Source organism: Trypanosoma cruzi, genomic scaffold (genome assembly GCF_000209065.1).
Source record: "Trypanosoma cruzi strain CL Brener 1047053516663 genomic scaffold, whole genome shotgun sequence".
Lineage (NCBI taxonomy): Eukaryota > Euglenozoa > Kinetoplastea > Trypanosomatida > Trypanosomatidae > Trypanosoma > Trypanosoma cruzi.
The window spans coordinates 43,627-56,654 of NW_001849354.1; the positions used below are offsets into that span (position 1 = coordinate 43,627).

The window sequence follows — 13,028 nt, forward strand, 5'->3', positions numbered from 1 at the left end:
TTAACTTGCGGCGCAGTTGTCCACCAGATTTTGTGTCATCCTTCCCTTCACGGGGTGGCGGCAACTGACAGATGCCCGTCCGGTCAGCATCGCTGCTCCGTGCAGTCGGATGGATGGTTCCATCGGGAGGAAATTGTCGCCGCCACAATTCATAAGGGCCGGCGTATTTATTTGTCGTCACATTCATCGTGAAGGCAACGGTGGCCCCTTCCTCCTTCGCTGCACAGCTGGCAGCACAGTTGCTACATGTGTGCACCGCATTGGCCACATGGCACACAGCACCCAGCTCACCATCTCTGCCATGCATGCGCACACCAAAGCCACTGAAAGTATAATTCTCATACTGAGCCTCAACACTGGCTGCAGAACACTTCTTCCACGCACACACACGCACACGATAGCTCAGGCTGCCGTCACTCGGAGCACACGACACATCCACCGGCACAACCACCGCATCCGCAGCACCAGATACATCTCCAGGACTCCCAGCAGCAGCACAAAAGCGCAAGGACCAACACGGCGCGCACCACACGGAGCCGCACCGTCACCATCGTCATCATCGCAGCCATCGTCACCCGTAGTGGAGTCGCTGGAGTCAATCAGCTGATCCGTGAGCCAGAAGGAAAAGAATGGAACAAGAGGGAGAGGAACGGAGTGCAGCGGATGCAGCGAGAGAGAGCAGACAACATGAGGAGAGGGCAGCAGGCCCAGCCGCACACTTCACACACCACGAGACGGCATCCACGCAAGGAAGGCACACAACGCCAGCAGCCACCCACTATGCAGGAGGAGAAGACATCCACCACCATCTCCCCCCAGCTCATCTCTACAGCCCCAGGGAAATGGCAAAACCCCGCGGCCACCACACAACGCACACGGAGCAGGCACCCACCACACCAGCCACACGCGCCAGCGGACCCTCATCCATCCATGACGCGGCAACAAAATTTCCAGCCATCCCGCCCTCAGTGGGACACGGAGCCCAACTCAACGCAGCCACACGCGGTGCACCACACCCGCAGGAAAGGAGACTCGGGCTGCGCGCTCCCTCCTCCTCACTTCTCCTCATGGCCACGGAAGAAGACAACAGCCGCCACACGCAACTGCCAGCATGCACTGCAAAAGAAGCACTCAAATCCACTGCAATGTGCATCTTTTGTGTGTGGTTGTGTGTGCCTGCAGAAACACAAAGCAAAGAAGCAAAAAAAAGAAAGCAGAGTGTGTGGAGAGACGCACAAAAATGTACAGCAGAGACGCATGGCGGAAACAACAAGAAGAAGACCGCTCAAACTCATGACTGCACTGCATTCCAAGCAGTGGCAATCCACACAAGATTTATCCAAAAAAAAAAAAAAAAGAACCGTCCCCTTCGTCTTATATAAACCCCATCACACAAAATAATTATAAATAAAAAAGAAATCTTCCATTACTGTTCCACACAAATTTAAAAATAAGAAAAAGAAGTCGCCTGGCTGCCGTGTGGCCACACCAAACTGTCTGTATATATTTTGCGGGCAAAAGAAAATTTTAAAAGATATTTAAATGTCTTTCAACCGTCTGACCCTCCATGTGTCCGCACATCGTTTATATTTCACGGGATCATCTGCGTGTTGCTGCTCCCCTCAGCCCTCTCATCGGCGTGCGTGAGTGCGGCCCGCAGAGCACAGTCACTCGTGTGTGTGGGGGGACTGAGAGAAGCACGCAGACATGACGGGAGTCGCGTCTCTCCATCGGGAGAGTGAGCGCAGCAAAAGAAAAAAATCATCAGGAGGGAGAGAAATGCTGACGGGACTGCCAGCGCGTGAAATGAACACAAAAACAAAAAAGAAAAGAAAAACACGGCGGCAGGGTGTGGCTGTGTGTGTGTGGCGCTGCGGGTGTCTGCCCGCCCTGGCCGCAAAAAAGAAAACAAAACAAGACGGAAAGAAATGTGTGCTCCGCCCCACAGGCCCTCGTCGCACGCCCACACTTCACGGCTCCCTCAGCGCGCCGTTCGTCGCGGCCCCTCCTCATGTGTGCAGCAGGCGAGGCGCACAGGGCCGTCGTCATGAGCGTGTCGGTGGGTGTGCGAGTGGAGCAGTTGGGCGGGAAACACACGGTACCCCTCGCAGGAAGAGTGCAGAAGAAACAATTAAAGGAGGGAAGAATAAAAAAAAAGAAAAAACGTCCATAGTGATTGCCCCCAAAAGCAAAAAAAGAAAAGAGGGATGGGGGAGTGAGAGACAAAAAAAAAAAAAAAGTAAAAAAAACACGCAAAACAAAAAACAAGAAAGTAGCAAACAGCAAATAAATTTAAAATACACACAAAAGGATTTATGAAAGAAATTCGTTCCCATGGGAAAGTAATTCTGTGGTGGGGAGGGCGCAAGTGTCCCACGCGGCAGCCAGTCACTCCTCACAGAGCCGCAAATCCCCACAGTCCCAGCAGAAGGAGCAGCGGCAGCAGTCCGCTTCCGCAAACAGTGCTGCCATCACCATTTGCCGCAAAGTGACGAGCGGTGCCGACACCCGTTGCTCCTCCCGTCAAGGATTCAGAAGAGCGCTTCGGGCGAGACACAGCAGGTGAAGAAGTACGCGCAGCCACTGGCTTTGGAATATTAATTTTATTTTTGGCAAGCCCTGCAATCTCTTCGGAGCTCAACGGGCGGTTGTACAGCAGGACGTTCGTCACACTCACAGATACACCTTCGTCACCCCCTGTGTTCTCTGCATTGCCTCCATCCCCTCCAATGTAGAAGTGAGAGATCCCTTTCGATTCTGTATTTTCCCAGTTACTTTGCACACTCTCACACACACGCTGACCATCGACGTAAACGGAGCCCTGGATGCCATTCTGTAGCACAATGGCCACTTGGTACGTTGTATCTTTCTCCCAAGTCCTGCTGTGCTCCGACGTCTTTCCGCCACTGTGCAACAATTCCCACCTCTTTTCTCTGTTGTACGACAGTCCCAGGAGTACAGTATTCTTATCGCCATCATTCACCTTCGCACCCATCAATGGAATGGAGTTATCTCCGTCCTTTGGCAAACCGTGGATGGACACCGTCGCCACAAGAGTGAATTTGTAGTTCGCAAAGTAGTACGGCACAGTCTGCCCCATGTCGCCAACAAGCCACACCGCCCCTGCACCACGCCCCGTGAACGTCACGCCATCGACAGGCCCTGTGGCCGCTGCTGCACCGCTCCTTACTGTGGCGTTCACGCCGAGGTACTCGTCCCTCCATGTGCCATCAGAGAAGTCGCCGGACAAAAAGCCAACCAGCCCATCCGTGATCTTAACAGCGCCGCAGGCAGTGCCAGATGAGGTGTCCTCCGTAGCACTTGAAGTGGGGCAAAGCTTGGAGACACGTTTGTCCACTTCATTCCATGTCGTCAGCACCTCCTTCACCCGCTTCAGCTGCGCAGTCAGAAGCACAGAGACCATACCGAGTGATGCTGTATCCTCATCGCCCTTCTTCTTCTCGTACAGTGTAATCAACTCCTCCTTCTTATTATCACCATCTTTACCACTTTTGTACAACAGGGAGCTGGCGGCAGCGTCCTCATCATCGGATACCGGCCCAATATCAACAATGTGCGTATTGTCCGTAACCCAAAGATGGAGTACACTCTTTCCATTGTTGTTTCCACTTTTCTCTTTTTTGGAGTAGACCGGCAGAGTAACGAGCATCACATCCCTGTTATTATCAACACCGTCAATCGTCGCTGTGATGAACCCGCTTGTAACGCCCTTCGCAGGCCCCTTGTGTTTGCTGCTCCACACGCGCGAGAGTGTCCCGAGTGCCTCCGTCCACGATTCCCCCTTGTCAGCGGACTCGTACACTCTGCGGCGGCCATCATCACACGCAGTCATCATCATGAGTTTGTCCTTCCACTCCACGACGGAGGGATCACCGCAGCCATCGGCAGACATCCCCTTCGACAGCGTCCAACTCGCAATGTCTGAGGAGTATATGATCAGCGAAACGGTCTTCCCATTATTCCTCTTCGTCCCTTCCACTGGGAACACAAGCGTACCGTCATTTATATTAACGCCCGATCCACCGCTGCCAATCAGTCCTGTCAAGGAGTCCTGTTTGCCAAAAAGACCCCACGGTAGACCGTAAGTATCTCTCCAATAAATTCTTTTGTCCTTTCCTTCCTCAACACTGACATTCCCTCTCACCAGCAAAAGTCCCCATTGAACCCCATCAGTTGTATTGGCAGCAGCAACTGCAGCGGCAGCACTTTCACTGGTGTATTTTCCCGTAAGCATGTAAATATCTCTTCTATTCACAACTGTTGTTGGTCGGCTCACATGTACTTTCGTGTCACTTTGGGAAACGGCATCTTCCTGTTTTTGACAGGTGCATTTCCCATCGTTGAAATGACATTCATCCGGTGCTTGGATCTTCAATTTACTCATATCCAACAATTTTGATGACTCATCACTCAACTCCAGGAGCTCCGAGGCAATCCCAGTAAAACCGCTCTTACTGACTTCCGTGCACTGCGCCTCGGCAACGGCAAACACATCACCATTCATTTCAACAAGACTCGGAACACGGAGCGAGCTCACTGTTTTTTCTTCATTCTTATCCCTCCAATCAAAATATGGCTTTGGTGAAGATTCCGCACCTGACGCTGGCTCATCAGCTTGTGCACCTCCACCAGTGCTGCAGCACATCATCACGACGAGAAGCAGCACCGCGGAAGTAAACACATGCCGGGACATGTTGGGCCTCTGCGGCTCACTCTCTCTTCCTTCCCTCCTCCTTCCGCTGGATCCGGTCACGCGGCGACGGTTGTGTGTGCGGGGTGCCTTCACTGCAGCAACACGTGAGTGCATACAAATATGTGTGTGTGTGTGTGGACGGTGTGTGTGCTGTTGTTGTTGATCCTTTCAGAGCCTTCGAATTTCACAGTAGCGTTTAGCGCTTGTTTGCTTTCTTCGTAAGAGAGTGACAGAAATGAAGAAAAACAGGCTAATAAAATATGGGTGAAAGAGTAAGCACCGCCACTCACCCACAGTGAGTGGCACCATCATCCCCGCCGCAGTCACTCCCAACAACAACAACTCACGCACACAGACACACGGAACAGAAGATGGAAGAACACTGCACCGGGAACACACAGCGACGGTCACCACCAGCAGCAGCAGGAGCCACGGCGGGTGCGTCGTTACTCGTTACACTTCAGCGCACACCGAGCAGCGTTCACACAAAAAACACAACCAGCAAAATGCAAAAAAGCACGACCGCCCTTCACAGCACCCACGCGCTGCCGCCAGTCGTTTTACTGTTGTTTCTTCCAGTGCCACCAATGGTCTTGTTTTCACTTCGAAGATTATTGCCGTTACCAGACACACCAGTAACCGGAGCAGCTAAACTTGTTTCAGAACAGCCAACACCGTAGACACCGCAGCACAGCACACAGAGGGCACATAGCAACAGCAGGCGGCCAGTGATCACATTCATCACGGCTACACATACTGTCTAGGAAGGGGCACGGAGAGAAGGATGAGAAGAACACACACCCAAATCAGCAGCGGCTGCATGGAAGAGAAGGGGTGGCGTTTACATGAGGGTTGTTGTCATGAGCATCGGTGACGCGTGCACGCAGGAAAAACAGGCAACAATGAAACACCGGACAGCACGGCGCACAACTCCATGGCTTTTAAAACCCTCCCGCAGCTGCCCCCCAATGGAAAGAAAAGAAGACGCCACGGTGCGGCAGGAACACAGAGATGACGGCGCAGAAAAGAATGCCAAACCGGCGTAAAAAAAAAGCAAAAACAAGGCTTTCCCCCACAGCGGCCACATCCAACACGCAAATAATAATAATAATAATAATAATAATAATCAACACCACACACGGCAACTCACAGGGCAGTGAATTCCCTTTCGCCAACCTTCATGGCTGCTCGCCCACACACTCTTCGGGAGTCCATCGCTCCGCCGCCTTCTTCCCTCCAGCAGCACCCTCGCACGAACAGCCACGGCACACAATCGGGTCCATCCGCACCAGTCGCCACGCCGCCCTCAACGACCCAACAGGCAACCGCCCAACGACTGTTGCAGACATCACACACCCGCGCCGAAGCACGCGACGCAACATCATGTCACGTGGACCCCGCCGTCGGCAGTACGTCACGTCAACCGTTTGGCCGGCATACAGAACAATCAGTTGACAGAACAGAGAAGTAAGGCAGGCGCTCAATCAAGGAATCTCCACACACACACACACGGCTCTTTTGATGCCAATGCAGCTGCCACGGGCACAGTATCCGAGCGGAAAATGACAACCAGTAAAAAAAGCCTCGCAAAAGGAAAACAATCCACACTTCCATATGCAAAGCGCCACTCAGGCTGCTGCAGCTGCAGGGTCCGTGGGCAAAAATGCGCCTTACTGAATCCCGCCAATTATGTCAGTCTCCCCTCCCACCAATGCCACGCATAATGCACGGTGTGCGTCCACAGGCATCCACTCCCGGTGGCCTAGCAACACTCCAGAAACGAACGCAACAGGAGTAATACAACGAGCACCACACTATGCCACCGCAACAGCAAGCACACCACAGGACAGCACCACGCCACGCACCGATGTTTTGCTCTTCCACACGCCTCATTTACCGCACACCCCAAAACACACATAATGGGAAAAGCAAAGGATCATTACACAATGCAAAAGCAATATAGATAAAAACAAGAAAATCAAAACCCACACAGATCCCTCGCACACGCACACAAACACCCCACGGCATTCTTCACAATAAGCAAAACAATTTGTTACCCCCAAACCCAATAAAACACGTGTGGTGCCGCCACATAAGCGACCAACACACACACAAAAAAAAAGAAAAAGAATGTATAGAGCATTTCTCTGGTGCAAAGCATAGAGACAAGCAGAGCGTATATATGTATATATATACTGAGAGGGACATATCAATTAATATAGGCTTTTCTCTCTTCCACCCACTGCTAAGTGCGGGCCACGCAGGACGCAACCGCATTAGCCTCGCCGTGCAACGGAATCCATGCAGCCACTCAATAGAGTGTTGGTACGGCGGCGGCAGCGGCAAGTAGAAGAAACAGCGGACAGGGAAAATCAGCAGCCGCACTGTTATTGCCGTGGATAGGAGGCGGAAAGTCTGTCAGGTCTGCCTCGCAACCCCCGCGCCCACCGCCGCTTCATCCTCCCTCGGCGGAGGATCCACGGCGCCCTTGCGCATCATCAGCGGCATCAGGGCCCTTGGGTCCCGTGGCTGCGGCACTGCCACCGGCCTTTTCGCTGACGGCCTTATCTCCTAATGATTGTCCCACAACAGACGTCACACCATCGGCGGCCACATCGTCGTTGTCCGGAAGATCGCTCTTCTTCTCCGCCTCCTGCGGCGCACCCGCGGTGTCGTTGGGCGAGATCACCCCGTTGCCTGTCGGGGCATCCCGGATGGACTTCCTTCTCCTCTCGCGACTGATGCTCCTGGGGTGCAGCCAAGTCGACATCCTTCGGTGGGGTGCCGCGGCCGGGATCAATGCTCTCCGCAACGGGGACGGATGCCCCTGACAAAACTTGTTCGGTAGATGCCGGTGAAACCGTCCTGCTCCACACCCTCTCCCCGCCGTCCCACGGAACCACTGCAGGAAGGCTGCCGCCAGTGGCGGATATCGTGCACACCTCCGCGTGGTCAGGACAAATGACGTTTCCCTCATCGTACGGTCGAGTGCCCACGTAATCGTCGCCCCGTCCGTGCATGGGACCCAAAAAACGCCGCCCTTTTCAGTCACTCTCAGACGCACTTGCAGGCCGAGGCGCCCCAATGCCGCATGCATGGCAGCACCGAGATGTGTCGCCTCCGTGTCCCTCGCATCGGTTGTGTTGGTGGGAAGCCTGTCCAGAAACCACAAAGAGGGCTCATCCCCGGGCCTCGCAGACAAATATTCTCCCCCCCAAATAACAGCGTCAGCATCCCTCAGATTCAGTGCGGGATCAGTGATGGGGCAACTGTCCACAGGGCTTTTTGCTGACATTTCATGGATAATATACCAACAGCAACCACTGGAATACCGATCCGACGCGCAGTGTTTGACGAAAACACCCACTTCACGGAGCATTTGGCGATATTCACTCATTTTCAGTGCGGATCAATTCCTCTGCAGCAGCCCGACTTCCTGCCGCAACGCGTCGGCACCGCCATCTATCAGTTCACCCTCATGCATCCCAGGTCAGCCAATGCGGCCAGCAACAGCTCCATGCCATCAATGTCGTCGCAGTCGTGGTGCTCCCTCACTGCCATCGCGGCAGTCGTCGAGTGCAACACCACCGATAGCGCCCTGCCACGCATACCAGCAACATTCCCCACCATGCTGCGGCCTGCCATGTGCGGGTAGGTGAATCCGAGAGCATGGACCAACAGGTGCGCGGCGATGCGGGTGACAAGGTCTCCATGAAACAAAACGGCCGGGCAATGTTCATGGCGCCAGCGACGGAACAGCCATCCTCCAGCGTGGCGCACGGCAGTGCCCACACAGCACCAGCGCCGCAGCCACGCACAGCACCATGTCAGAATTGGCAACACCAGCGCAACGATGCTCAGCAGGCACAGTGAACCGACTGCAAACGCTGCCCGTGTCAAATGGGGGCACAATCAACGGACGCTCCAGTGGCTGCACGAGCAGACGATCCGCATGCAGTTTGACAGCAGCAGGGACAACTTCATTCTCGAGAATGTCCCCGTGTGCAGAGGACAGAACACCATCCTCACAGTGGCAATTTTCAGTCAACAAATTCATTGTGTAATACCGCTCTGAAATACAATACTTCCTGGTATCATCCATGTCCCTTCTGGATACGTTGATGCGGATGGTCGCCCACAAATTCCTCCCGATGACAGTGTATGTCTGCAGCGCACCCTCTGCTCCAAAAAGATCACGTCTCTCACAACAAATTTTATCAAGTTCGCGCCGTCGGCACGCATCACATAGCCAAAGAATCAAGAGTACGTCAAAGTGAAAGCAAAGCACCGCTGGCAATCACACCAAAAACTTCATCACATGCAGCAGCACCAGCGTCTCGGTCTACTGTGGGGTGTAGAGCGAATAAACGATTGATGTGGGTGTTGGGCAAATTTTTCGTGGCTTGCTAAACCAACATAGGCTGATTGCGTGGGAAGAAACAACAAAAAAACACAAAAGAGAAAAGTCATCCATCCGCAATTTGAGCGATCCACCAATCAATGAAAATGCAGTGGGTGCACTCAACCACAACAGAAGTAAAACAAACAAAAAACAAGAAGCCGAAGCGCGGGACGACCAGCGCACACACTCTCATTGCTCCCGTAAAGCAAAACACACACACAGGGGGAGAGAGAGAGAGAGGTCGCCCACTCAATGCAATAAAAACAAAACAGAAGCAGTTACGGTGCTCCGCCCATGCAGCCAGGCAGGACGGCAGCGGTGCGTGTCGTGCAAAAGAGAGCACCAACGGGCCTGCATGGGTGTGCATGCAATATATACAATGGGCACATTATGTGTGTGCTTCGTGGGATGAGGTGAGGGCGAGAGTCCATGCAAGGGGACACACACAGAGAGTGAGTGAAAGACGAGTGTGTGTGCGGGCGGTGCATGGCGCTCTCTCACTCACTCTCACGCGGCCACCACCGCAGCAGCAGCCGCACACGCAACAAGAAGAAGAAGCAAAAGAGGGGAGGTGGTGTGGGAGACCGCGGTGCTGCCGTCACTGTCGCCAGACTTAGATGTAGCGTTCTTTTGAGTGGTGTCTGTTTCTGGTGTTTGTGGTTCGACCTCACTGGCTGTGGGAGCATCGTCGGTATTTCCATCTTCAAGTCCGTCTTGTGGTTCTTTGCTGTTAGGCCGTTGATCACCGTTATCAACTTTGTCCTCATTTTTCTGGGCTCCACCACTCCCAGTTGTGGATATGGATGTTGCTTTTGTTTCCGCCGGATGACTTGTAGGTGCATCCTTCATCGAATCTGGTGTTTCCGTTTCTTCTTTCTGTTGGTTTGGAACACGATTCCCTAAAGGTTTTTCCGCAGCTCCTAGCGCCACTTTAGCGTTTGACGGTGACGTCGTGCTTGTTGTCTCAGTTGCAGTCTGGGAGCCTGTTGACGCTGTTGGGCTTGCTTCTCCTGCTGGTTTTCCATTTGTCGTTGTTGTTGTTGGTCCAGGTGGAGTCTCTGACGGGGTTCCTTGTCCCTGTCCTTCGATTGAAGTCAATGTTAACAATAGTTCTGGTGCCGATGGTGTTGCTGCCGGTTTTCGTGGGCGTGAGTCTCCTCCTGATGCTGGTGGTCCTTCTTCTCCTTCCACTTGTAGTGATTCACGTGGTGGCGCTGGCGTTATTCCTCTTTCTGGCTGCGATGTTAATTGCAATGTTCCCCGATCTTTCGTTAAACTTTTTTGTTTCTCTGCTTTTTCCGTAGTTCTTGTGTCTTTTCCATCTTTGCCTTTTCCTCTTCCTTTTTCATCATCATCATCTTCTACTTCATTTTCCACTTCTTCTACACCTTCCCCCAAAGATTCCGTTGCGGCGCCGCGTAGATCTTGTGGATGGTTCAATTGTGGTTGTTCCACCACTGGTGACTGTATTTCTGAGTCTGCGCCGTGTAGGACTGGCTTTTCAAGTTCTTGTGTTTCCAGAGGATCTCCACCACTCGAACGGCCACCAGGACTCTCGGTAGAAAGTTCCTCATCCTGATCGGCAAATACCCCACAGCCGGCACCGCACCACAGCACGCAGAGGGCACACACCAGCAGCACACGGCCAGCCATCATCATCGCCATCATCACTCCTTTCACTTGCGTGTAGCCTTCAGCACAAACTAACAACACATCAACGCAGAGTGAAAGCAAAAAAAGAAAGACACGAACACTACACCACACACAGCCACCACACAGTCACAAATGGCAGCAGCCCAGAAGCAGCAACGCACACACACCATGAGGCAGTTGAAATCAGTGAAAGGGCAAAAACACACACAACGCCCCGCAGCAAGTAAACAGCGAAAACACGCAAAACAATCAAAAACAAAACACAGGTAAACAAACAGCAATAAAGTAAAAAATGTAGAAACACACAAAAAACAAGGGGCTGCACAGTATGGCTCCAGTGTGCATAAACCTATCCTCATGTGATTCCACGCAAACAGTTGTGTGCGTGTCGTGCATATGAGTGTGACTGGGTTGCGCTAAACGTGACGGATACAGGGAGCAGCAACATGGAGCACACAGCAGGGCATCAGAAGCAAAGGAAGCAAAATACAATCATTATTTTCTCTTATTTATTTACATCGGACCACAACAGACGCACACAAATCCCCGTGGCTGAGTGCTGGCACGCACAGCCCACACACACACTTCTTCAGCCCACAGCGGTGCACGCCAGCGCGGATGCGGCGAGCAGCAGCGGGGCACACACCCACGCAGAGCTGCTGAGGCTGCCGTCGATTTCGCGAAGACGTGACGGTGCGCGGGTGGTCGTCGTGGTTGGTACTTCTGTAGTCGTAGTACTAGGTGCCTCTGGCGCAGTGGTCGTCGTCGTGGCTGTCGTAGTAGTGGTAGTAGCCGCCGTGGTCTTCTCGGCCGAATCGTCGGCATTCGTATTTGTTTGGTCTGTGGATGGATTATTGCCACTTTTTGACTCTGTCGTGTCCTTGTCACCATTTTTCTGTACCGTATCGGCCACCGGACCTGGACTCCCTGAACTAACGGACCCACCTGGCCCCTTTTTTGTAATAGACACCGAAATTGTTGGATCTGGACTTCCTGCCGGAGCGGTCACCCTACTTGGATGCTCTGACGGAGCTTGTCCCGCACCTGGAACCCCTTGCGTATCGGACTGTTCACTTTTTCCCGGTGACGCAGCGGCCGCAACTGCTGAACTTGACGTCGTGGACGCATTTGTTGCCCCTGAAACACCTGTTCTCTGTGGCTGAGTAACCGAAGGAGTGGGCCTGTCCTTAACTGGATCCTGACTACTTTCTGTCCCGCCCACTGACGGACAGCAGCACAGGGCGAGCACCAACAGGGCGCACAGCAGACGGCACGTCATCATCATCGTGAGTGTGGTCGTTCATTGGTGTGGAGCTAATCTGCACAGTGAGGGACATGGAGAGCAACAGGGGAGAAGAGAGGTGCGGCAGACACACACACAGAGGGCACACCACATGAGGAGAGGGCAGCAGCCAGGCATGCACCGTGCGCCGCACACCACGCACGACACACACTCCAATCCACGGCAACAGGCACACACACACACACAGCCCTGCCGCAACACCAACACACAGATGGAAGAGGGAGAAGCAAACAGGAGCGGCACGCAAGACTCCACCGCATGCACATACGGCGAGAGCGGTCCGTCGTGTCTTCACCCCTCACGGAGGGTGCGCACACACACGAGGAAGTGCAGCGCACACAGCAACACAAAAGCAAAGTAACAATAAAAAAAGAAGATCCCCGCACACCACGTGGATCGTTGATCCACGGGAAGTGCAGCCAATATTCATTACAAAACAATTCGGTTGCCTTTGGCCCTCGTTCATATTCAGCGCACTCCACACGCAGGCTTTCCTTCTGAGAGACTCCTGATCGTGCGTTGCCCCACACGCCTGAGAGTGCCCCGATGGCCTCCGTCCACTTTGCCCCCATGTCACGCGACGCCTACACCCTCTGGCCATTCTCGCAGTCACCATCATGAGAAGTGATCCCTCCCACTCGGTGACGCGGGGTTAAGGCATTCCGCAGGGGGAAATGTCTTCACGGAGCGACCAGGCACTGCCGCTGTCCGTCGAGCAAATGATCATGGAGCAAACGTCTTCCGCTTCATTCACCGCCATCAGAAGAAACACAAGTATGCCATCCTCCATCACAACACCTGCGCCACCAGAAGCAATGAAATCCGTCCATTAGCCTTGTGAGAAGCAGAAGAGATCAGTTTCGGGAGTGGTTTGGGGTCGCCCCATTCGATCCGTCCACTCTGCCTGCCACCCGTGGGATTCGTGACATCACCCACAAACAGTTTCAGCTCCAAGC

General features: G+C 53.4%; 4 protein-coding genes and 3 pseudogenes across 4 annotated transcripts, besides 9 other annotated features; 1 reads left to right on the forward strand and 6 right to left on the reverse strand.

The window, feature by feature from the left end:
* Window positions 1–8,054: a sequence feature (areas not merged during assembly with more than two copies in the genome that could not be assigned to a particular haplotype).
* On the forward strand, window positions 110–1,384 carry Tc00.1047053506609.15 (annotated as a pseudogene).
* Window positions 1,395–1,415: a sequence feature (AT_rich).
* Window positions 2,185–2,272: a sequence feature (A-rich).
* Tc00.1047053506609.30 (trans-sialidase, putative) lies at window positions 2,396–4,828 on the reverse strand (the record flags this gene model as incomplete). The annotated part of the gene is made up of 1 exon (XM_802357.1): window positions 2,396–4,828. One exon carries the CDS (start codon window positions 4,826–4,828, stop codon window positions 2,396–2,398), a length of 2,433 nt encoding a protein of 810 aa, XP_807450.1.
* Window positions 5,812–5,841: a microsatellite.
* Window positions 7,170–8,111, reverse strand: Tc00.1047053506609.50 (uncharacterized protein; the record flags this gene model as incomplete). Its single annotated transcript, XM_802358.1, has 1 exon — window positions 7,170–8,111. One exon carries the CDS (start codon window positions 8,109–8,111, stop codon window positions 7,170–7,172), a length of 942 nt encoding a protein of 313 aa, XP_807451.1.
* Window positions 8,055–8,126: a sequence feature (heterozygous, Esmeraldo-like haplotype).
* Window positions 8,127–8,973: a sequence feature (areas merged during assembly that could not be assigned to a particular haplotype. This can correspond to areas where the two haplotypes were merged or to regions with more than two copies in the genome that were merged during assembly.).
* Window positions 8,225–8,857, reverse strand: Tc00.1047053506609.60 (annotated as a pseudogene).
* Window positions 8,974–9,053: a sequence feature (heterozygous, non-Esmeraldo-like haplotype).
* Window positions 9,054–13,028: a sequence feature (areas not merged during assembly with more than two copies in the genome that could not be assigned to a particular haplotype).
* On the reverse strand, window positions 9,624–10,784 carry Tc00.1047053506609.70 (mucin-associated surface protein (MASP), putative; the record flags this gene model as incomplete). Its single annotated transcript, XM_802359.1, has 1 exon — window positions 9,624–10,784. One exon carries the CDS (start codon window positions 10,782–10,784, stop codon window positions 9,624–9,626), a length of 1,161 nt encoding a protein of 386 aa, XP_807452.1.
* Window positions 10,395–10,508: a sequence feature (CT-rich).
* Tc00.1047053506609.80 (mucin TcMUCII, putative) lies at window positions 11,359–12,054 on the reverse strand (the record flags this gene model as incomplete). The annotated part of the gene is made up of 1 exon (XM_802360.1): window positions 11,359–12,054. One exon carries the CDS (start codon window positions 12,052–12,054, stop codon window positions 11,359–11,361), a length of 696 nt encoding a protein of 231 aa, XP_807453.1.
* Tc00.1047053506609.93 lies at window positions 12,541–13,028 on the reverse strand (annotated as a pseudogene; the record flags this gene model as incomplete).